Here is a 25,078-nt window from a genome sequence, read left to right as displayed (position 1 = left end):
CAAATTCATGCCAGCTATTATTTTTACGTCCAGTAGGTGTCCTGCTAGAGCAAATGAAGCTTCATGAAGCTTCGCGTTGGGGTGAACCAATTGGATGAAAAGCTTCAGTGCTTCATGGGGCTTCATCTGCCCATCACTAGCTGATAGACGTCCACGCCTCGGAGGAAGCCGATCCACGGAGTAGGCCCTGGAAACAGTTTCCTTCAATTTTGGTGTCAGAAGTGGGATCCTGACGAAGGTAGGCACTTGTCTTTTTATTTTATAAGACTGTGTTATGCCTTTCTCAGTGATCCACATAGAAACGGGATACGCTGACGAGGCCTTCTTCAGTGGCCCACATAGTAACAAGTGGGATACACTGAGGAGCCTTATTTAGTGGCCCACATAGAAACACAGGAAGTTGCCTGTTGTTTTGTAAAATAAAAGCAGAAAGGACACAGGAAGTTGCCTGCTGTCATAAACTAAGAAGTTGCTCACCAGCAGAAAGGACACAGGAAGTTGCCTGGGGTCATAAAACGAGAAGTTGCTCGTTAAAAAGTGAGAAGTTGCTCACTAAAAACATAAAATTGCTAGCAAAAAATCAAGTAACCTCAGGTGTGCCACAGCAAAAATAGATACTAACTTAAATCCTTCAAAGCGTCTAAACCCCTCTGGAAATCACTGACCATGGGTCAGAATAATTCAAAGACCTTAGACGGGTCCGATAAAAACTCAAAATTAACTGTAAAACCGAAAAAAATAAAATATAAAATCACAAATAGCGGCTCAGTACGACTCCCACTTCCGGTTACGTTTAACCCACGCTCGCGAATCAATGAAGACTTCCATGATTACGTATCCAGAACATGCGGAAGTGCTTACGTGACTGATTTCGTCTCGAACTTAAGAACTATAACTTTAATGCATCCTAATGTATTTCCGGAGCCCTATCCCGAACGATTATCGCCAGAAAACAGGTCAGTAGAAATGTTAAATACTATTTGTGATAAGAAAAGTAGGCTGATTAAAAAGTCCTGTAAAAAATATATGATAGAATGTCGTGATGTGACCAATCGCATGCTACCACTATGGAAAAAAGGACCCGAGCCAGACGTAAATGCTTTAAATCAAGCCAGTGTAGGCTCTAGTAAATCCACTGCAGAAAAAACTAGCCTTATATGCCCATCCGTTCAACCTACGGCTCCGCCGCCTTATGATGAAAAAACAGAATTAATAGCTGCTGCGGCGGCTGCACGTCATCAGCGCGTATATCCTGATTTAACAGCAGAATCCCAAAAGAGTGAGGAAGGCACTGAAATGACACCTAAATCAGAAGAAGATGACTGGTTTAACCTAGATCAAAGACAGGAACGAGAATACACTGAACGAGAAAGAGAGTTACAGGAACATAAAAAGCAAACAAAACAGTTAATGACAGAGTGTGAGGAAATCATGAAAGATCCTTTAACTGAACGTACGGAAGCCGAACTGCAGGAAGCCGTTTCTGTCATAGATAATCATGTTCAGCGCCACACTAGAGTAGCGAATGGTTTAACTGTGCCAAAAGCAATAACTAACACCAGAAATTTAATAAGGAACTACTTAAAGCAGAAAAAAGAGGAAAAAACTCAAGAGGGCCCCCACAAAAACACCCGTTATAAAGAAAAGCAGGGATCACAATTTAATGACGTCAGCACCTCCCTCCCGTTCATGATAATAGGGGACATGTGTTGCATTCAACCCCCTAAAATTTCAGAGTTAGCAGCAACCATTAAAGAACTTCCCGATCCTCTACAAAATCCTACAGCCTTTGTTTCTGCATTACAGAGAAGTACCAGATACCACCACTTGGGTGGGCCTGACTATAGATATATATTATGTCAACGAATCCCAGGTGTGACTGAATCTCAGCTTATTGAAGAAGTAGAGGAACTAGACCCTAAAAACGACCAAGCAGCCAACACCACCTCGTTTTTGTGGATAAATGATGACAAAATCACAGCCTTTTTTCAAAATCTAAAGAGATTTCTGCTCACAATGTCTAGAGATAAAATTGATTTAAATGCAGTAACCATGTGTAAGCAAAAGCCAGATGAATCCATTCTAGTGTTTATGAAACGTTTCACACACTGCTGGACTAATGAGGCATGCATGCCTGAAGGAGGAAATGATCAGATTTTCATAACAACATTCTTAAACAATATTCATCCAGAATGTTCACAACTATTGAAGCTGACTGCCACTGATAATCTCTATGACATGAAAATAAAGAACTTTATCACACTTGTCAAAACAAAAGCTGGTGCAGATCTTTTCCCCAACAGCACGAAGGCTAAAAGTGTTAAGATGTTGTTGAACTTTGATGTTGAAGGCTCAGAGGAAAGTGAAAAAATGATGTATGCAGGGGCCCCGCCCCCTCAACAAGCGCAGCAGGGAGATTTCAGAAGGAGAGATAGGAGTGGAGACGTATGTTTTTATTGTGGAAAAATAGGACACTGGAGGACGGAATGCAAATCAGCAGCAGGTAGATCTCAACCACAGAACACAGGACCAGCTCCTGCCACTAGGCGTAAGCAGAGCTCTTACAGACAAGGTAACTGGCAACGCAGACAGGAATCACATCAAAATAATGGCCCCTTTGCACTTAGGCAGCAACCTTATAATCCACATTTTAATCCCCACCCATATGATAACGAAAGACTGGACCGACAATAGGGAGGCCCAGGTGATGATGAGGGACAGTGTGAAGCACTACACACGATGCTGCATTTGCAATTGTCCCGTAACACAGAAAGCTTGCCCATGTTAGATATAGAGATAGGTGAAAAGACTTATTCCTTTTTAGTTGACAGTGGAGCCACTAAAAGTTCACTGTCTGGAAAATTCTATAGTGGGCCTGTTTCCTCTGTGTGCATCAACACCATGGGAATAAACGGAACTCTAGTGCAATGCCCCAAAACTCATTCTCTAAAAACACGCTGGGGCCCAAAACCAGATGAAATTACATATCATCCATTCATAATTATTCCAAACTCGCCTGTGAATCTATTAGGCAGAGATTTAATGGCAAGAATGAACTTGTGTATTTCATTTAACACAAAGGGTGAAATGTTTGCAGATACTGATAACAGCTATGTTTTCTCTGCCCTATGCACCGACACCATGGAGAAGGAACATCCTCTGTGTCAGCTGGACGCCTCAGCGGAGAATGAACTCAATATCCATCTGACTGGTATCCCACGTCACACTCTGTGTCAAAACCATGTGCAAACACCGTTACCAGGTAGCCCCATGCCTGGAAGCCACATATTTGTTTCTCTCACACTGTTCAACAACATGATAACTGCTCACACCAGTGAAGGCCGAACAGTGGTTTTGTCACATAACTCAGACATAGGCTATGACATCACTGCACCATGTCAACACCTAGATCTAACCTACCCCATACACTGTACTATCTCTGCTGTCACATTGCCAGCTGAATATCAAAACATGACATTATGGTCAAGAGGTGAGAATGATGTAGGATTTATTGACTGTACACCTTATCATGCTCAGCTGAAAAACAACAAGCCGGTATATGTCAAGCAATATCCCATTTCCGCTGAAAAAGCCACAGCCTTAGACATCATCATAGGAGATTTATTGACAGCTGGAGTAATAAAGCCCACAGTATCTCCATATAACACTCCTGTCAATCCTGTGCCAAAGCCTAACAAACCTGGCGTATGGCGTTTCACACAAGACTTAAGGCAAGTTAATGCAGTCATCATGCCTCTGCCACCTCTGGTTCCAGATGTTCCCAGCATACTGACATCTATTCCAGCAACAGCTACACATTTTACTGTGGTGGATTTGTGCTCCGCCTTTTTCTCAGTGCCTGTGCATAAAGACACACAGCCGATATTTGCTTTTACACATAGAGATAAGCAGTACACATGGACTCGCTTACCCCAAGGCATGGTAGACAGCCCTGCGGCTTTCTCAATGGTAGTACGTGCTACCCTGGACGGCTTCACTCCTCCAGAGGGCTGTACTCTGATCCAGTATGTAGATGATCTCCTCCTCTGTGCTGATAGTGAAAAACTATGTCAAACTGCCACACACATGCTACTCCAGCACCTCCAACAGACTGGCCACAAAGCATCAGCAAAGAAAATGCAGTACTGTCAGACTTCTGTTCAATATTTGGGATTTACACTGTCTCACGGACAACGTTCTATGACTACAGACAGGGTCAAAGCTGTGACCTCTGTCCCTAAGCCCACTACACAGAAAGAAATGCTGTCTTTCCTAGGCATGGTGAACTATTGCAGACAGTGGATACCAGACTGTTCTTTTCATGACCACATTCTGCGTGAATGCTGCAAAAAAGACAAGCCTCCTCGAATACTGTGGTCCACAGAAATGACTGCCTCTTTCAATGCATTACAGGGATCGCTGACCTCCGCCCCTTGTTTGGGTCTGCCTGACTACCACTTACCGTTCCACCTGTACGTCACAGAGAACGGCACAACCTGCGCAGGTGTATTGGCCCAAGAGCATGGCTGTGGCTACCGTCCAGTAGCCTTCTACTCAAAGGTGCTGCCAGCAGTAGTTCAGGGGATGCCGGCCTGCCTGAGAGCAGTAGCAGCTTGCTCTATCATGATAAGGGACTGCGAGAAGCTCACACTCTCACATGACACTATTCTACACACCAATCACCAGGTCACGACCATTCTAGCAAACATAACTACACAACACATGACCGCACAACGTCACTCAGGTTATGAAGCTACACTGACTTCAACAGCAAATCTCACTATAAAAGCAAGCAGCACACCCAATTCGCCAGCACACTTACTTATTCGTATGCTGTGTTCTTCTGACCGACAGGATGGTTCAGACGACCCTGACGTTCATGATTGTATGACACGTATACAGGAATCCACAGCACCACGCCCAGACTTAGAGCAGACACCAATCCCAGACTCAGTCATTGTTTATGTGGACGGGTCCTGTTCAAAACCAAATGACAACTTATTTCTTTGTGGCTATTCGGTGGTGACATTGCCTGACATCATACTAGAGGCTCACTCATTACCATTTCACTCAGCACAAAAAGCAGAACTCATGGCTTTAATACGCGCCTGTGAGTTACATGTGGATAAGCGGGTAACAATTTACACTGATAGCCGTTATGCATTCGGTGTGGTGCATGACTTTGGCACATTGTGGAGACAAAGAGGATTTAGATCTGCTGATGGAAAACCGATCGCTAATTCTGACCTTGTTCAAAGACTTTTGCAGGCTATACAGCTGCCATCGGCAATTGCAGTTGTTAAAACGAAGGGGCACAGCACGGCTGACACAGACGAAGCAGTGGGAAATGCTCTTGCAGACGTAACCGCGAAAGCAGCTGCTGCCTCACAGCAACCACCCAGAAGGGAAGTATTATCTTTGCCTTTACAGCTGCCACTTGTCACGCTCCCAGACTATTTAGAAACAAATGTTGACCTAAAATTCATACAAGAGCAAGCCTCTGCCTTAGATTACACTTACTGGGAAAGTAATGATTGTACCTTAGATAACAGAGACGGCTTATACAAAAACCTTGAGGGTTTGATTGCCCTCCCATCTTCACTACTGCCAATCCTTGTCCGCCATTTTCACGGTGTGAGTCATGTCGGACAAAGAGGGGTAATAGGAGCAATAAAATCAAGATTTGTAATCAAGAAAACATCACACGCAGTAAAACGCATATTAGCAACCTGTCTAACATGTGCACGAACTAATGTAGGAAAACCAAAAGCAAAACATCAGCATTTACCACAACCAGATTTCCCATTTCATACATTACAAATTGATTTTACACACATGCCAGCACAAGGAAGCATCAAGTACTTACTGGTAATAGTGGACCAATTTAGTAAATGGGTAGAAGCTTACCCAACATCAAAAGAAACTGCAGAAGTAGTCTGTCAAAAGTTGTGCAATGAAATAATACCCAGATTTGGAATACCTCACCAAATTAACAGTGATAGAGGACCTTCATTCACATCAGAAGTAATTCAAAAGTGTGCTAAAACTCTAGCAATAGACTGGAAATATCATGTGCCATACCATCCTCAGAGTTCAGGAGTTGTAGAAAGAATGAATAGGACCATAAAAAATCGCCTGACTAAAGCAATGATAGAAACAGGAATGACCTGGATCAAACTACTTCCTCAAATCCTCTGCGAGATTAGAATGACTCCATCCGCAGCAACCAAATTATCTCCATTTGAAATAATCATGGGAAGACCGTTTCCAACACCATGGTCAGCCTCCAGAGGGGCACCGCTATTGGAAGGGGACATAGACACTGCATTGTCTGACTATGTTCATAACCTGGTAGAAACACTGAATAATAACTATCAGAAAGTTTGTCTCTCTCAGCCTCTCCCTTCCATAGATCCAACCCATCCGTGGAAACCAGGAGATGCGGTGTTGGTACAGTCGCTAAAACCAAGGGCACTCGGGGAGGCCGCGTGTTCCAGCCCCCAGACTGTACTTGCAGTGACGAGAACCAGCATCCTAACAGACGGACAACCTCAGTGGATTCATGCCAGCAGGGTTAAGACCAGCCCCACCAAACCACCTAAGGCGTCGGATCACGTAGATGACGACTCAGGCGAGCCAGCGCCCGGATTCAATACACCTATAGATGACGACTCAGGCGAGCCAGCGCCCGGATCCAATCCACCTATACACACACAATCACTGATTAACACACAACGCCTGAAAGAGCCAAGACTCAGAAAGCCCTCTGATCCCCCGCCTGAACAACAACAAGGTACTCGAACATCCAGCAGGAACAGAAAGCCTAGAGTACCACACAATGTCTAACCTGATAAAGATAGACTCATTCCATCCTGATAATGGAGAAAATGAAATGCCCATTGTCATCACACGACGCTTATACGGTGTCTCTCGAACCTGGGACCAGGCCAGGAGACGACTACAGAACTGTCTTTTTTATATATTTAGGTTATTAATCATATCTACTGCATTAATCTTAGGATTTTTATTTACTATTTCGTATTGTAAAGTGCAACCCTGTTCACATTTCTGCAAGCCACATTTTCAATGATAACCCATATAGCTACTAGTACAGCTACTTCAATGTATTTGCAATTAGCACAAATTGATCCTGAGGATGTGCCAGATGTTACCAATGATGTTCCTGATGTGTATATTGAACATTAGGTTGTGAACTATTACATTTTATGATTTGCTTTTTATATTATGTTATTACATTTGTGATTTTTCCTTTCTATTTGAGTTATTATTTTTTTAAAAAATAATAATAAAAAAAGAGTGGAACTGTTAGGTATTTTAGTACCATGGGAGCATTTACTGGATATTGTTTTATAGTGACATCATGCAGGAAAACTCTGTCATTCAATAAGGCCCCTTTGTTTCAGTGTTTTTCTCTTTGACCCAAGAATTGATGTGTGAGAATCACAGGCTGGTACAAGGTTGAAATACCACAGAGATCACTCCCTCAGCTACATTAGTTTCTTAATCTTTTAGACGCCTGTTGAAGGCCAAATGGTTTGTTTCAGATTTCACTAATGTAAGAACTCTTCGTTTTGTGCCTTGAAAATATGTCGCTGAGATAATCACAATTGTAGCTGAACTAATAAACTACACAAAGGATGCTTCTTCACCCAAGGGCAGGAAGACGCTGCCTTATCTTGGTCTGTACTGGTTTAAACTGATAATCTGCTGTCTCATGAATTTTACCCTCTATATAAACTGTTGTACTTGTGAATAAAGTTGAGTCACTTTGGGAAGACAATCTAAAGCAGTCTCTGTTTTCTTGTTCTCCCAAGCTGCTCCCGAGCTCGTACTAACACGCTGAATGGCATGCTTGAATATTACTTGAGAATATATTTGACTGTGTTACAGACTAAGGGACATTCTCTGCTGATAGGTGAAGGTACATTCTCTGCTGATAGACGTCCACACCTCGGAGGAAGCCGATCCACGGAGTAGGCCCTGGAAACAGTTTCCTTCAGTGTTATTTACTTCAAGCCAGGGTTATGCTACAGTTTTATATTTTCCTTCTTTCCAGGCTGCCACTACTGTTCAGTTTTAATGACAAATGGTTAGTCGATCTTTCTTAATGACTCTTTCTCAAAATTGAACTATAATGTGGAGTAATGTGGAAAATAGCAACTTGTACGGTCACTTTAATACTGTTATATAAAACATTGTTTTTACTTTTCATTGCTGTTAACATATAAACACACACAAAAAGAGACAAAGAATGTTTCATATAGAATACAAGCATTTTCAGTTCATCAATATTTTTCACAAAGAGTGGCTGTGTTTTCACTCATGTTTACACATTTACTACATTTTAAAATTAACATGAAGTGTTAAACTTGGGGACATGGCCATCATCTTCACCAACCAGCAGGCGAAGATTATGGAAAGTGTGAGAGAAGAAAGGCCAAAGGACCAAACGATATCATAACAATAATAGTAACAGATTTGTGTCTGTTATGTGTCTGCATATCTAAGATGATAAGATGTCAGCGATAAAAGTATATTATGCAGCTCCCTATAGGCCAAAAAGAATTCCTAACATATGTTTGGCAAACTGCTTGTATAGTGCTTCATGCTGTCGGCCATGAAGTTATAATGAAACAATGCTTTCATAAGATGTAGGTGGCTTATTGCAAAAAATGGGTCATTGCTAGGTGGTTGCTAGGCAATGATATTATGTTTAATACAGCGTTTGTCCATATAAATTACATGTTATTGTTATGGAAATAAAAGAATAAGATGCTTTCATAGGGGGTTGTTGGTGGATAAAAAAAGAAAGAAAAGAAAAACAGATCATTTTACCTCTTTGCTTGCTGGTTGCCATGCAACGTGAAGATAATATATTTAACTAGTGTTTTGTGTGTATAAAATTGCTGTGATGAAATAAAAAAGATGCAACATTTTAAGGTGCAAAAAGTGCATAATTGCTAAAATAGGTCAATTTAACGGGTTGTTGGGTGGTTACTAGGCAGTATGATGATTCATAATATAGGACCTTTAAGGGACCCGTTTGGTTGATCAACTCCTGATCGTGTAGGATCACTGGTTATTATTTATTTATTTATTTATTTATTTTTAAAACAGAAATTTGATGAAGTAGGATTAATATAACATTCAGGGCCAAATAACGAACACATGTATGTTAAGGGAGTCTTTGTTATTTTCATAGACAATGATTTGCATAAAATCCCACAATGGCACATATTACGATTATATTAAAAAAAAAAAACCGAGTTGGGACACTTTTTAAATAATTTGTAAAAAAGTGAAGTTTGTGATTTCGACAATAAATATTAGTTATTTAATTTGCACAACTTTAATGGCATTAATTTAGGAAAACATACATTTATACAAATTCGGTCATCGTCATTCAAGCTGGAATGTATATAGTAAACAAGAAATTAGAACAATGTATTTTATATAATTCAATTTTTATGGTTGCAAAGTTTCACGTAAACAATTTAAACTTTATTTTTGTAATAATAATATTTCAGAAAAGTGCAGACCGGTGCGGCTCGTTGAAGCGTTTCTGCTTTCTTTCAGGCAGATTTTGCGGCCACCTCAAGGGGTCCTCATTCACGTGCGTCAGAGCAGCACGTTCCGTGGATACACAGCCTGTCCATCATCAGGCGCCTTGCACGTTTACACTTTAGCTGAGCAACAGCTCTGTTTTGCTCGCGTCCAGTCACCACGTTGTTCCGCAGACTTTTCTCCAGAGTTGTCTGCTATTCCAACATGGGGAAAAGAAGCAGACAGCGGCAGAAAAACCAGAATGCTGGCAGGGACAACAGAGACACCGCTGTAAGTAAAACTCCTGCTCCAGACAAACTAGCTAGTGTTTGTGTTTAGCCACGCCGCACATGAATGTTTAAATAAAGTAACTGCAGAAAGGAAGCGACTGCAGGGATAATTTATATCTGTTACCTTTACTGAAAGTAGCAGATATAAACTGCTGCTGGTTACCGTGCTGTTTTCAAAGCCATGTGTGACCACCATTCCCCCCCCCCCCCCCCTTTTTTTTTTGAACAAAGATCTGTATATCTTTATATATGTGAACAGCTTGTTGTACTATAGGCCAAATTCAGCACGACACCAGAGTTAAATGTAACAGATCGTATGGTATGTTGTTCAGGCTGTTACTCATAAGCAAGTAAAGTTTAAATTTGATTTTATCAAACGACATTCAGTGTAGCAATTTTGTCTCCTGTTAGTTTGCATGAACATATTTGTTTGTCCCAGGGTTGGGGAGCTGGGTATGCTGACATTATCAAGGAGAACAAGCTGTTTGAGAACTACTATAAGGAGCTAGGTCTGGTACCTGAGGGGGAGTTTGAACAGTTCATGGAAGCAATGAGGGAACCTCTGCCAGCAACCATCCGCATCACTGGATACAAGAGGTGAGCTGGACAGATCTACAACTTGGGCTCATGCTTAACGCCATGTAGGAGGTTGTCATTGGAACGTATGTGCCCCTTTTTAGGTTGTTCTGAACTTTTTCATGGAAATTCCACTTTTAATTACAAGGTGAAAATGCTTAATCATTAATTACATTCATAAGGAGAAATATTAGATCCCTAATGTAAATGCTACTAATTTCCTTTTCCAGCCATGCCAAGGAGATCCTTCATTGTCTGAAGGAAAAATATTTCAAGGATATTCAGGAGCTGGAAATCGATGGTCAGAAGATCGAAGCTCCGCAGCCTCTCAGCTGGTAATATATCATGTTTTCCCCAAGACTAAAAAGATGCACTGATTCAAATTAAAACCAGATTGTGGACTGTCCTCTTCAGGTACCCTGATGAGCAGGCCTGGCACACCAACATGAGCAGGAAGATCATAAGGAAGTCTCCCCTGCTGGAGAAGTTCCACCAGTTTTTGGTCAGCGAGACAGAGTCGGTGAGTCAGTCACAATCCCAAAGATCACATTTGTGTTACCAGTGGAAGGGGGTTAAAAAACCCCAAAACATGTCAGGAAGTTGGTAAAGAAGCGGAGAGACTGACATTCCTTTTGTTTGTCCTCGCAGGGCAACATCAGCCGACAAGAAGCTGTCAGCATGATCCCTCCTCTACTTCTGAAGATTGAGCCCCATCACAAGGTAAAAGCACAGTTTTATTATACTTAATGCAATTGAACTTTTTCTCTGTTTTAAACTCGTGTGCAAATTTACCCTCTGTGCTGGTGAGGGGTGTGTGCATAAATCAGATGAACATGGTTTCATAAATAAAATCTTAGGTCCTTACGAGTTTAGAATAATCCTTTAATTAATTGTCCCACAAGGGGAAATTTGGTTGTAACAGCAGCCAAAAAGACACATATACAAACAAACAGTACACAGGACATGGAACAGAAACATACACAATTTTTCTTACATATTTACATCAAGGACAGTGGTTACTATATACAATTATATATAAATTAAATAAAAATAACTACAGATAAGAGGCAAAGCAGGTTGTAGTGCGAATCAGTTATTGCAGTTATAGCGGAGATGTAAACATCTATGTTTGTTGGGAGCAGTTCTGATTGTGCAGTCTGACAGCTGCAGGGAGGAAGGACCTGCAGAAACGCTCCTTCATGCATCGAGGATGCAGCAGTCTGTCACTGAAGGAGCTCTGCAGTTCAGCAACATTTACATGCATGGGGTTGGAGACTCTGTCCATCAGATGTTATTTTGGCCAGAGTCCTTCTGTCTCCCACCACCTGCACTGGGTCTAGGGTGCATCCCAGAACAGAGCTGGCCTTCCTGATGAGTTTATCCAACCTCTTCCTCTCAGCTGCCGATAAACTGCTGCTCCAACATACAACACTGTAAAAAAATGACAGACGCCACCACAGAGTCATAGAAGGTCTTTAAAAGCGCTCCCTGGACTCCAAATGACCTCAGCCGCCTCAGCAGGTAGAGTCTGCTCTGACCCTTCCTGTAAAGAGCATCAGTGTTGTGGCTCCAGTCCAGTTTATTATTCAGGTGAACACCCAGGTACCTATAAGAGTCCACTATCTCAATGTCCACTCCCTGGATGTTCACCGCTGTCAGTGTGGTGGGTCTGCGTCTCCGGAAGTCCACCACCAACTCCTTGGTTTTCCCGGCGTTGATCAGCAGGTGGTTCTGCTGACACCAGTCAACAAAGTCCAGAGTCCACTGTCTGTGCTCTGAGTCGTCCTCACCTGTGATGAGGCGACTATGGCAGAGTCGTCAGAGAACTTCTGTAGGTGGCAGCGTGGGGAGTGGATGGAGAAGTCTGCAGTGTAGAGGGTGAAAAAGGAACGGTGCCAGCACAGTTCCCTGTGGGGCCCCCGTACTGCAGACCAGCGTGTCAGAGATACAGCCCTGTGTCCTCACATACTGTGGACGTTCTGTGAGGTAGTCCAGTATCCACTGGGACATGTGGTGGTCCACTCCCGATATCTCCAGCTTGTCCCTCAGAAGTCGTGGCTGGATGGTGTTGAAAGCACTGGAGAAATCAAAGAACATGATCCTCACAGTGCTTCCAGGCTTCTCCAGGTGAGTCAGAGCTCGGTGCAGGAGGTAGATGATGGCGTCCTCCACCCCGATGCCAGGCTGGTAAGCAAACTGCAGCGGATCCAATGAAGACCTCACCAGGGGGCGCAGATGGTTCAGAACCAACCTCTCGTGGGTCTTCATCAGATGCGATGTCAGGGATACCGGCCTGTAGCTGCTGAGGTCCTTGGGATGGGAGGTCTTTGGTACCGGTACCACACAGGAGGTCTTCCACAGCTGTGGTACTTTCCCCAGTGACAGGCTCAGGTTGAACTGATATCCTAGGATGCCACACAGTTCATCTGCGCAGCATCTCAGGAGCCTGGAGCTGACGCCATCTGGACCTGCAGCCTTCTGCACCTTGATCTTGCGAAGCTCGTTCCTCACTTGAAGTGCTGAGATAGAAAGAGTGGATTTTGGGGGAGGGGTGTGTATGTTGGAGTCCACAGAAGCCGGGGGTGTGTGTGATGGCTGGGAGGTGAGAGGTGTGAAGTCCTGAGATGAAGGACAGAGTTTATTCCTGACAAATATTTTATATCCCAGTTAATTTGTGTTACGATAACTGCAACATAGTTAGCTATTTCTCATCCTCAGTCAGATCGAGCTGTTCTGTCCTTGTTCCACAGTCTCGATTAGCTCAGTGTGTTGGCACACGAACCAGTTCTCCACCCACTCCGGGTTCTGGTTACATTGGTCCTCTTGCTCACAGGGGATCTCCAGAGTAGAAGGCTGACTGTTACCAGCAGAAAAGCAAGACAACTGAGTTGGAGTCGGTTCCTCTGTGGGACGAGGCAGCTGAAGTCTGTGTTGAGTTCTGCCACAAAAGCAGTTTTGCTAGGGAGCCAGTCAGATGGGAAAACACAGGACAGGAACAACTGATTAGCAGAGACTACACTCTGCCAAATGTCCTTCAGCGACCGTGAACTTATTGTCCTCCCACAGGAGTCTGTGTTGGTAACAATAAAGTGGCATCAAAGTTTAAAAAGAGTTTCTATGCAGATCCTGGACATGTGTGCAGCTCCAGGGTCGAAGACAGCCCAGCTGATCGAGATGCTTCATGCTGACATGGATGTGCCGTTTCCAGGTAGGAAAACTGGAAGAAATCCATGTTTTGTCTTTAAATTGCAAAAAAAAAAAACCAAGATTCTCTTGCATTAATAGTGTATATAAGTTCAAACCTGATCTCCACCTTTCAGAGGGCTTTGTCATTGCAAATGACGTGGACAATAAGCGGTGCTACTTGCTCGTGCACCAAGCCAAGCGGCTCAACAGCCCCTGTATCATGGTGGTGAACCACGACGCCTCCTGCATCCCCACCCTGGAGATCAACTCCAATGGCAAGAAGGACGTCCTCTTCTATGACCGCATCCTGTGTGATGTGCCCTGCAGGTCAGCAGACGTATCCGCTACATGTCTGCATCGCTCATGCAGAGAGTTGGGGTTATGAAGCTGCTAAAACAGTGAATGATGAGTAAGCTCTGATTTATGTGTGGGTGTTTGACAGGAAAGCAGATTTTATGAGGCAGATGTAGATGACGTACCACACTCTCCATCAAATGCACCGTCCTCATACGTTGCTGTTAGTGTCTTTGCGACCTTCAGGTTTCAGTAGGGTGGTAAAACATTTGTCCACATCTTTCATCTCTCGAAATTTAGCATCATTTTGTGGCCAAAGCAGAACTGCCCCGGTTTGCAAATGCTGCCTGAGTTTGGGCAGCTGTAGTGCTGAAGCCAGGAGTCTCCTGCCAAAGACAACATAGGGAGGGGAGAGGCGTGGAGGGGAGGAAAAGCAGTAATGAAGACAGAAGCAGACAGTTTGTGCTTCGCAGACATTTTATTTGCCCCATGACAAGTTGAAAAAAGGCTCCGTGGAGGTTTCACCGCCTCGGGCCAAGACGAGGTGGGTGTTCTGACTGTTGCTGCTCTGTGCTCTGCAGTGGGGATGGCACCATGAGGAAGAACATAGACGTGTGGAAGAAATGGACGACCAGCAACAGCCTGCATCTCCACGGGTGAGTGGAGGAGAGTGCGCGCTCACACCTAAGCTACAACACAGGAATGCAGTCGTGTGGTACACCAAATTGACTAAACAGCAAGGGAATGGAGTGTGTCGCTTTTGGTCTTAATTTAAAACGTTGGCAGGATTACAGAGCGCACACGTGTGTTTTCACCAGGCTCCAGCTGCGTATCGCTGTGCGTGGTGTGGAACAGCTGGCTGTGGGAGGGAGGATGGTCTACTCCACCTGTTCACTCAACCCCATAGAGGACGAGGCTGTCATAGCAGCACTGCTGGAGAAAAGTGAAGGTAACAAACACACATTCTGGGTCACACAGTAAGAGGTCAGCATTCATATTAATGTTTTAGCTGTTTCATGCTTCTTACTTTGAACTCCTGTTGCTGGGGAGCAGGGTTTGATAATAAAACAATGGCCTCATTTACTAATATTTGTGTGGAATCGTTCTTACTGTGGACAAAAAATGAGTTCGTGCACAAAATTTGAGTCGATATGAAACAACAACCTTGTGGATCTTCATACAATTTGCGTACTAAGGAAACACGTTTACATCCAGGTGAAGAAGAGAAATTGGTGATGATATAAATTGGGTGGATACAGACATTTGTTTACACACTTTTATAGTAAATGAGGCTCAATGACTTGTACTTAGGTTTGTGACAGAAAAATTGACAAATATTCATCGTAAATTGTGTTTAGACACTGAAACCCAAGTCAGCCGCTCACACACACAGTCAGATTTAGACTACAGTCCCTCTTGCAAAGTTATCTCTAAGATTTCCTTGAATATTAGAAAGCATTGACAATTTTGACCAAGTTTAAGGTGGCACATTTTTCATTTTTGTAAATCCAGTGTGCCCCCCCCCCCTTTTTTTTCTTTTAATTTCTTTTTCTAAACTGAATCTTGTAAATTAAAGTCAAATGGTACTTCCGGCGGTGCCATGAGCAGGCAGCGGCTGATAGCGCTCCAGCAAAATAGTGTTTTTTCTTTTCTTTTTTTCTTTCTTTTTTCTACGGCGTAGATGTTTTATTTGGTTTCCCGACCGAGGAATTCTTTTATTTATTCATACTGTAAACTGTAAAGCTGCTATGTTGGTCATTTTAAACCACTTCAAGGTCACTTTAAATTTCAGTTGTAAATTTTAGACTGTTATTAAGCCTTTTTACCTCAAAGTGTATATTTACTCTCCTTATCTTAGTCCTAAAGTGTATATTTATTCTTACTCTTCCTATATTTCTTGTTCTTTTCCACTGAATGCAGCTGAAGCCTTGTCGTCTCGGCTCTCTATATACTGTACTGTATATAGCAGAGATGAAAAAGTTTACTTGACAAATTTAGATTAAGAGCAGGAGATCATTTAGACTATGTTTACCTTGTTATTGACAAGTGGCTGTTCGAGATATCAGTTCTGGTGGCATCTGTGGTTGCTACTGTAAGAGCAATTCATAGTCAGATCATCTCCATCCAAACACCAAGATGGGATGGTTTAGTGGCAAACTCGCAGTTCCACAAACCAAATTTTTCACCGTGGCTTGTCCATCATTTAATAAAGTCTGTAATCAAACTACCGTTTTTCTCTTGCATTCAGTCTGACATGACAGGATACCTTGCATTCAGTTGTGTGTTGGACATGGTAATGTGTAATTATGCTGTCATAACCTGAGATGATACATGAGCGTGGACATTCCCTAAAGTTCATCCATGTCAGATCCACAGGAAATGATCCGTCAGTGTCAGCAGCTACATCTCAGCTCTTCAATTTTCAACAGGCTAAATATTTCACTTTGTTTTATGAAAGTTATGTGTAAATGTCATGTCTTATAAAGACTGGCTGCTCTCTTGCTTCATGTTACCAGGAGCGTTGGAGCTGGCTGACTGCTCAGCTGACCTGCCGGGGCTGAAGTGGATGCCTGGGGTCACTTCCTGGAAGGTACTGGATTTTATTTTATTTATTTATTTAATGCCAGTCGTTACTTTTGAATTGTAGATCTGTATCCAGACTATTTCTGTTTCTTTGTAGCTGATGACTAAAGAAGGCCAGTGGTACACGGACTGGTCCGAGGTCCCGAGTAGTCGTCATACGCAGATCCGACCCACCATGTTCCCGCAAAAAGACTCAGAGAAACTGGCAAGCTTTCATCTGGAGAGATGGTAAGTGAGCAGTCCCAGACAAACAGATGCAGGTCCATGCTAATGCGTTTTAGAATTGAAGGTGTTCTCTTAAAAATAGTGTGAAATAGCTTATTAAAGTGTTCAATCTTGGCATGACAAGTGTCCTTAAAACGTTTCTGTTAGCCTGCTTTGTTTTGGCTGATTTCTTTCAAGAATCGTTAAAATACAGAATTTCATTTTACAGAATTGGAGTACAGTAGAGAGCATCCTACACCGTCACCTCTCATCACCGTAAACTGTGCTTTTTGAACTTACATCCAGTGTGCAGTAGATGCAGGCGCACCTGCCAACCTCACATTACGGAGGATGATGTCATGTTTAAGCGTCAGTGCTCACAATGACTTGATATTGGCAGCAGAGGGAGCTGTTGTCACATGTTGATTAAGGCGCTTTTTCTTTTCCCACATGCTGTCTTCACAGCAGGGGCTCTATCAAACCCCAAGCTGTGATTTATTTATTTATTTTAAATAAATTTTTTTCTGTGTGTGTGTTTTATGGCAGTATGAGGATTCTGCCACATCACCAGAACACTGGAGGTTTCTTTGTGGCTGTGCTGGTGAAGAAAGCCCCGATGCCTTGGAACAAAAGATATCCTAAGGTACTTCATCTTAAACACTCACACACGATGCCCCCCACCCCACGTGCCTCACCTCACCTAACCTCGCCCACCTGGTCAGGTTATTAACCACACCTGGAGCTGTTTTTTCTTTGTCCGTTCACTCTCCTCCTCTTCCATCTCCAGCTGAGGAAAGACTCCAAGCTGTCGAGCTCAGCTGCCCAAACCAGCAGCTCCAAGGAGGCTCCGTCACCAGGAGACACTCCACATCTCCCCCCTGAAGGTTCCACTGAGAAGGTGGAGAGGAACAGCCAAGAGGAAAAAGTGGACAAGGAGGCAGATGAGACGCCCGAAGGAGCTTCTGTGGGTCAGGATGCTAAACCAGAGGGGATGTGTGGGTGAGTCGCACTGAGCTCATGAACTAATAAATGGAAACTTATGACTCTTAACTGGTTATAAATACAGATAAAAAAAACAAAAGCAGTTTTGGACCCACAAACAAGCTCTTTAAAATGTAAGTAAACATTTTGTATCTGTCCTTTTTCAGGCCTCCACCCTCAAAGAAGATGAGGCTGTTTGGATATAAAGAAGACCCCTTTGTGTTCTTAAGTGATGATGACCCCGTCTTCACCACCATACAGTAAGTGCACCCTTGTCTTCAATGTAAAATAGGTGTTTTCAACATTTTTCTGCAGCATAAATGCGTGTTTCCTGTTTTCCTCTAGGTCTTTCTATGATCTGTCTCCCGACTTCCCCAAACTCAACGTCCTGACTCGGACCCATGAGGGCAAGAAGAGGAACTTGTACATGGTGTCCAAAGAGCTCCGTAATGTCCTGCTCAATAACAGCGAACGCATGAAGGTAGGCACACGTGTTTGATAATGAAGATGAAACATTTGTGTTTTTGAAAATTGATACAGCCAATCCATAATCAGTTATGTCCTGGAGACATTGTATCGATCCTCTGGAGGAAGAAGCATTATGTTTACCTAAGTGCTGATTTATGGGCTTTACATTGATTCGTTTGTTTGGTTGGTTGTGTTGTTGTTATTTTTCCGTTCTTTTTGTGCGTTTGTCTCTGTGTGAGGGAAGCAGCTTAAACAGATGGGAGCCTCTCCTTTCCCAAATCCCTCTGGTCCTCCACCCTGCAGGACCTGCACAGGTGGCATTGTGGGGACTCGGGCTCTTTGTTCTCCCCGGTGTTTGTTGTTTCTCAATTTTTAGTCACTTTGTCTTAAAGGAACCGGAAACTTCAAGATCTTAATTTTCATATTTTTCCTCTGGTTTGTTGTCCTGTTTATCCATTTAAATGTGTTACGAGTTGCTCAGTTCTGGAGCGATCGTGTGCAGAAACGTCTACATTAACATAGTGGGAGTAAATGACAGTCCGTGTGTGGTGTGGAGTGCCTTCACCTAACCTGTCATGTAGTGCAGTATATGACCAGTGAAAATGCGGAGGGTGTCTGTTGATTGCTGTGTCAATGTGTCTCGTGAAGGCCGGGTTAGATGTTGTCGGACAAGATGCTGAAACCCAGATTGTTGTCATTCAGATATCCAGGTGTGTTGGTGTGTATGTGATGGATAAACGCACTGTATAAATACTAGAGATGGACCGATCCGATATTACGTATCGGTATCGGTCCGATACTGACCTAAATTACTGGATCGGATATCGGAGAAAAATAAAAAATGTAATCCGATCCATTAAATATCACGAAAGCACCTCACAAAACTTGCAACACGCTGTAACTCACCTCAGAACGTTAGCACTTGGAGCAGTATGCATCACGTGATAGAGCAGCTGTGGCATGCGGGACCTGTCGGTGGTCTGGATAGCATGTGGAGCTTCGCTAGCAACCCGGCATTTCATCTCCGACAAAGTTATCCCCGAGAGAAGTAAAGCAAGTGTGTAAGTCCATCTCTGAATGTTTGTAAAGCATTCCTGCCTTAAGCTTAACGAGCGACTGCCTCTCGCTCTCCGGCTGCTACTTCAATCGTGAAACTGCTTAATGATCAGCTGATCGGCTTTTCTGTTGCAAGTCCGTGTCTCTAGTTTGCTTTTGGCCCACTTTGCACCAGAAAGAGCAAACCAGCGGCTGAACAACAGCAGCACGTTTAAGCTTGATAAGCTGTTGTTAGAATGTATTTAATATTACTTTCTACTCGAGGATCTTTTTCTACGCAGCTGACGCTGGTAACTGTCCAGGGGCGGATCTAGCAAAGTTTAGCCAGGGGGGCCGATAGGGCATTAACAGGGAAGAGGGGGCACAAAGACATACTTTTCTTTCTTATTCTCATTTAAAATGTCGAGCTTTTAATAAATAATTATCTGACACCCAAAGTTTTAATTTGATGTAAAATGAATAGAAGTCAATTACTGTATATAGTGACTATTAAGTCTAATATATACCCTAGTAAGCTATAGTACTTTTTACTTTGGGAAGGTACTATCTGTGCAGTCTGCAATTTTGTTGAAGAAAGATGTTGAATCTATTTAATATTTCTTGAAAGATAATTGATCTCTGTGCATTTTTATTCACACTGCATCAAATTAAAAAAAAAAAAGTGATTTGAAATTAAGGTTGATTACGTCGATTAAGCATCATGAGGTGGAGCGTGAGGGGTGGTTCCCTATTTTTTATTTATTTATTTTTGTTGCTGGGAGTTGGAACCCTATTAGTTAGGTTGCTTAATATTTACGCTAAGTACTCTTTAAAATACCAGAATAGGGAGGATGGTGTAGGTTTAAGTTTATTAGATTGATCAGTATTGCTGAACTATGAAATATTTTTTTTTGCATACAGGTATAACAGAATAGCTTTAGTGTAGTTGTTGTTTTAAACTTGAGTATGAACTTATACAAAATGCAGCAAGATATTTAAAAAACAGTTTTGTTGATTAAAAAACACTATATTGGATTCATATCGGTATCGGCAGATATCCAAATTTATGATATCGGTATCGGTATCGGACATAAAAAAGTGGTATCGTGCCATCTCTAATAAATACCAGGCCATTTGTGTATGTGTGGTAGGAAAAAAACATGCATAATCTGTAGGCCTATTTCATTTTAAAAGCATGTATTAGTGTTTGTATACTTAAGGCTTTGAGTGGTCAGTAAAACTAGAAAAGCATGATTATAAAGTATCTGTTTAAAACCAGGAATTAAATCTGGCAACAAGAGAAAAAGTGTATGTAAAGATTTCAGAGCACCATCATTAAGACACAAAGTATCCGACTAAAATTACAGCTGTGTGTTTCACTGAGTTAATGAGATGCTCAGTGCATTGTAATGGTGTGTAAGACCAGCTGAAAGAAATTCAGCCTCATTCTTTCAGCGGGCGCTAAATGGTCTGAGAAATTAAAAAATAAACATCAGAACATGTTTCTAATTGGTAAGTAGGACCTGTGTTGGCATCGGGTCTTTAGGCTTTTAGGCTCACTGTACACAGAAGTCTGAGGAGTCTTCCAGGAATGAGGGGACTATTTTCTAGAGGACCGATTAGGGAGTAGATGGTTATTTTGTACTTGCAGCCCTCTTATCTGGAACATAAAGTTACGGTCGTGATATATCCTGCTGAGAGGTGAATCACCTTCACAGCCTCGCTTTACTATACAGGCCTCTGGCTCCATTATGTTCAAGAGAAGGCAAACATTTCTACAGCAGGCATCTCCAATAATGTTCAGCTCACACCAAAATAATCCTGACATGTAAACAGCACCACAGGAAAACCTGAGCGCTGATTGCACCTTGGTGAAACAAGCCTAGACACTGGCAACATTTTCTGTTTCCAGTTTTGTTCAAGTTTCACGTCACCTCTGAGAGTAAAACATGAGTGTTTGCATACAAGTTGGCGTCTTCCATGCAAACTACAGGTGACAGCAGCAGTCTGCTAGTGATCAAAGCAATGATGAGGTTTTTGGTGCGCCAGCATCTTTGCAACCTCCAGCAACCACTCGTCAATCAGTTGCCAAGGGGTTGCCGACCAGTCTCTAGGCCTGATGATTGAAGCCTTGCGGATCACCTTGACCTTAGTAGTCTCATTAAATTGACTTTAGTTCCCTTATAAAAAGAACAGCATGTGTGTGGTAGAGTTTTTACTATGCAAATCACTGACACAGTTGCTCCCACACCTGCTGGGACCCCAGAGACCGGCTGGGCTGTGTGCCGATGTCTTGTACAGTCGTTGCCTGGAGGAAGAGAGTTCAGTGTAATTACAATTGCATCACCAGGAAAGCTACAAGAAACATAATTAGTCACTGATTGGAATTTAAATAACCTGTCTCTTTTTTTCTGTTTATTTCAGTGTGGTGTTTTTATATGGACGTGGTTCATTACACTCTGTTTTTTGTCTCTCAGGTCATAAACACAGGGGTGAAGGTGTGGTCTCGCAATAGTGAAGGAGAGGAGTTTGGCTGTGCCTTTAGACTGGCTCAGGAGGTAACACACACACACACACACACACACACACACACACACACACACACACACACACACACACACACACACACAGTCACAGTTCAGTCCTGTATATAAATCTGTGTTTCCATTTGTTCTTTGGCTATCATCTTGACTAAAAGCTGCATGATTTGGAGACTGTTCAGTCATTCATCAGTGACGTGATGCACAAAAACTTTATAGTTCTATTATTTTATCAACTTAAATATACTTTGAGGTTATAATACATTTAATTTAATGTTCAAATATGCAAGAAATCCTTCCTGCTGTCTTTACTGTTGCCAACGCAGAGCTGTAGCCGAATAACAAGTGAGCCAGACGGCCGATTTCACACTCAAACGAGTTGATAATGAATTCATTTTATATGCTGCGTGTAACTGGAAAGAGTTTCTTTGTGCCGATTGTCAGCCACATGTACTTTCTGTCCTACCAGGGTATTTACACTCTGCAGCCATATATACGCTCCAGGATCATTAGGGTGAGTGTGGAGGACATCAAAGTGCTGCTGACCCAGGAGAACCCCTACCTCAGCAAGCTGGAGGATGAAGCACATGCACAGGCCCAGAAAATTGGTACAGTCAAATATAGATATGCTCTCCAACTGTGTGTGTTCGGGGAAAATATATCCAGGGTGCACACTGGTCTTTAAATTGTCTTAGATATACATTTATGGCGTCAGCGTATTAAATCACGGGACATTCAGTTTGGGTGGGTCGGATCACTCTGAGAACGCAGTTATTTTTGTTCCTCGACACATTTTAAGTCACTGAAGTTTTAGGGTCGTGCTCGAGAATCCCATCCATGCTCCGATTCAGGAGGCGACACCAGCAGGAAAACAGTGATTCACTGGTTCATTTTGACCCTGTTGAGTTCACAACTGAGTTTTACTGTCGACCTTTAAGTATGATTTTTATGATGTAATTTTTTTTCCCCTTCCCAATGGAAATGATGTAAGTTAGGAAGCAGCAGATAAGTGACAACGAATGAAAGTGAAAATGGAATCTGTAATTCTCATCAAAAAAATATTTTTACAGATCAACTTTGACCAAATTCCCACTCTAATATATCCCACCCACCCACAGTGTTACTCATGTCACCTGTCAGTGGTCATATTTTATGTACGTTTTCCTGCCGTATAACCTAACGTCACGGTAGGTTGTATCACTTTCTACTTCCTGTAAAACTTTAGTTTTCTCTCCACAGGAATGGGAAGCATTGTGCTGAAGTACATCCCAAACCCAAAGTAAGCGTGTAACATGTTTTTAGTGTTTCTGATGTTTGCATTTTGAAGTGACAGCCTGTTTTTTGTTTGGTTAAACTGTGCGACCCACCATCGTCCTTTATTTTTCAGTAACCCGGGGGAACCTCAGTGTCCCATCCAGCTGTGTGGCTGGAGGGGAAAGACGTCCATCCGAGCATTCGTCCCCCGCAACGAGAGGTTTCATTACCTCCGAATGTTAGGTGTGGAGGTCTTCAGAGACAAACAGGGCCTCGGGCAGAAACGGAGTGATGGAGAAAAGGACGGAAAGGAGGAAGCAGAGGATGCGGCAGAGAAGGACGAAGAGCAGGAAGAGGAAAGAGCAGCAGACAAAGAGGTGGATTTGGAGAACGGCAATGAAAATGGATCATCAGAATCAAAGACCGACTGTGGTGACAAAGAGACGAGTAGCTGAGAGTGTGAAGGTGATTGTAATGAGAAAGGACTGACTGACGTATCGGAGCTTTAAGAGCTGTTGACCAGGTCCACAACCACACGCCGTGGTACAGGAGGGTAACGCACCGCTACGGCTTCCTCTGCTCACCACACTGCCAGTGCACAAGGATTCCCTCCCAGAGATGCACTCCCGTGGGATTTTTCATTTATTGGAGCCTCTCTAGGAGTCAGCATTTTAGTTAAATGGCTTATATTATTTTATAAACTTTTTTTTTTTGCATTTTAACAAATATAGTCCACCGATAAGTGGAACAGATCCATTTCATTCAATTGCTCACATTTCAGGAGGTTTCTATTAATTGCTGTTTTATTTTTTACACCTGTAATTAAGCAGAAGTACGAAGCTGATTAAATGCTTAAAAGGTTCACTGTGTCACTAGTCAAGTGATTTCACTTTAAGATTAATGCGGCCCTGCTGATCTGCAAAAGGGCGCTTGAGCAGGGATTGGTTAGAAGTAGATGGTGAAGGTTGGATATTAAATAAACTCTTGCAGGTAAGTTACTTTCAGTGACATGCTTGTGGTTTCCAGCTATCAAAGACAATAAAAATGAACAAGTAACAAGTTTCCAGCTGGTTGTAGAACACAGGGCGCAGAGGCTGGGGCATAGACTGTAAATAAAAGATGGCCACATCCACCTTGTCGGTTTTAAGGAGCCACATTTGGATTACAGGCTGATGTGCCAAATTAAATCTGATACTGGCAAGCTTGGTGATAGCTACACATTCATTTATTTTATGGAGTGGAGAAAAGAATCCTTAAGGTTATATAAGATTAAAAGTTAGGTGGGGGTGGGATTTCACTCTGGTCCAAAATGGTTAAAAAAACAAAGTGTGTATGACATGACCAAAAAGCCTCCTGTAGATGTGTCTCAATATTATTTGAGAAAAGTATTTAAACACTGATGCATCACAATGCTGAGTTTCAACAACAAGTCCACTTCTTAAAGCGAAGGTCAAACCACATTTCAGGCAGCGGTTGCCACGGCGCCTTCACTTCACTGGCTGGCTGGACATTTCCTCCTTATGTTTATTACTCAGTCCAGCTGCCATGACAACAGCTGCCATGACAACCAGCCCCCTTACCTCTGTCTGGTGATAGAACAGAGGGACCACGGAGAGCATCCTGCTCTCCTCCGCTCTTCTTGTTTTCTGCTCCAAACTGTCCTTAATCCGTTCTTCCCTTCTTTTTCATCTGTGACCTCTGAAGTGCAGAGCGCTGGGTATTACCTTTCAGGAAAGCAGCTTTCATGTCACTTCCTAAAGCTGTGGGTATGTAATAACAGTGTTTGCAGTGGTAAAAGGGGACAAGTATGGGATAGGAGTTGGTGTTAGATGTTAAGAACTAAACACTGATGCACTCACGTTCCTGGGTAGCCGACTGAGATTGGCAGCCAAAGCGAAACAGTCCCCACAGACTCCTGTTTTCAAGTACCGAACATCAGTGATGGACATGTTTAGCCTTGTACTGGTTATCTGGTACATTGTGGTCCTAAAGGATTGCACGTGTCTGACCATGTTGTTTACGCCAAATTCTTTCAAATGTTGCACCAGAAATTGAGACTCATCAGACCAGGCTTAGTAAATTTGGGTCTGGTGGTATTTGGTA

General features: G+C 42.7%; 1 protein-coding gene and 1 long non-coding RNA gene across 4 annotated transcripts; both read left to right on the top strand.

Annotated features, from left to right (window-relative positions):
- The first annotated feature begins 251 nt into the window (after positions 1-251).
- LOC143414605 (uncharacterized) lies at positions 252-7,801 on the top strand. Of its 3 annotated transcripts, XR_013095252.1 has the most exons (3): positions 252-956; positions 3,151-3,262; positions 4,414-7,801. It is a non-coding gene; the product is annotated as an uncharacterized LOC143414605 (long non-coding RNA). The 3 variants fall into 3 exon arrangements; XR_013095250.1 differs by having other exon boundaries at positions 3,151-7,801; XR_013095251.1 differs by having other exon boundaries at positions 3,148-7,801.
- Positions 7,802-9,620: 1,819 nt separating this feature from the next.
- nsun2 (NOP2/Sun RNA methyltransferase 2) lies at positions 9,621-23,837 on the top strand. Its single transcript, XM_004563657.4, has 19 exons — positions 9,621-9,855; positions 10,294-10,451; positions 10,661-10,765; positions 10,845-10,950; positions 11,079-11,150; positions 13,554-13,638; positions 13,751-13,943; positions 14,492-14,566; positions 14,729-14,859; positions 16,427-16,500; positions 16,591-16,721; positions 17,244-17,340; positions 17,485-17,696; positions 17,846-17,938; positions 18,024-18,159; positions 21,659-21,739; positions 22,191-22,329; positions 22,961-23,000; positions 23,109-23,837. The coding sequence occupies exons 1-19, from the start codon at positions 9,790-9,792 to the stop codon at positions 23,428-23,430; spliced, it is 2,316 nt and encodes a 771-aa protein (XP_004563714.2). The 5' UTR covers positions 9,621-9,789; the 3' UTR covers positions 23,431-23,837.
- The last annotated feature ends 1,241 nt before the right edge of the window (positions 23,838-25,078 follow it).

The sequence above is a fragment of the Maylandia zebra genome, linkage group LG22 (genome assembly GCF_041146795.1).
Source record: "Maylandia zebra isolate NMK-2024a linkage group LG22, Mzebra_GT3a, whole genome shotgun sequence".
NCBI lineage: Eukaryota > Metazoa > Chordata > Actinopteri > Cichliformes > Cichlidae > Maylandia > Maylandia zebra.
Note: the sequence above shows the minus strand (reverse complement) of the source record. Positions and strands in the feature narration are given on the sequence as shown.

Coding starts and splice junctions, on each gene's coding strand:
- nsun2 (XM_004563657.4), top strand. CDS start 9,790: ATGGGGAAAAGAAGCAGACAGCGGCAGAAAAACCAGAATGCTGGCAGG. Junction 13,639..13,750: donor CATGGATGTGCCGTTTCCAG/GTAGGAAAACTG, acceptor TCCACCTTTCAG/AGGGCTTTGTCATTGCAAAT. Junction 21,740..22,190: donor CCTTTAGACTGGCTCAGGAG/GTAACACACACA, acceptor CTGTCCTACCAG/GGTATTTACACTCTGCAGCC.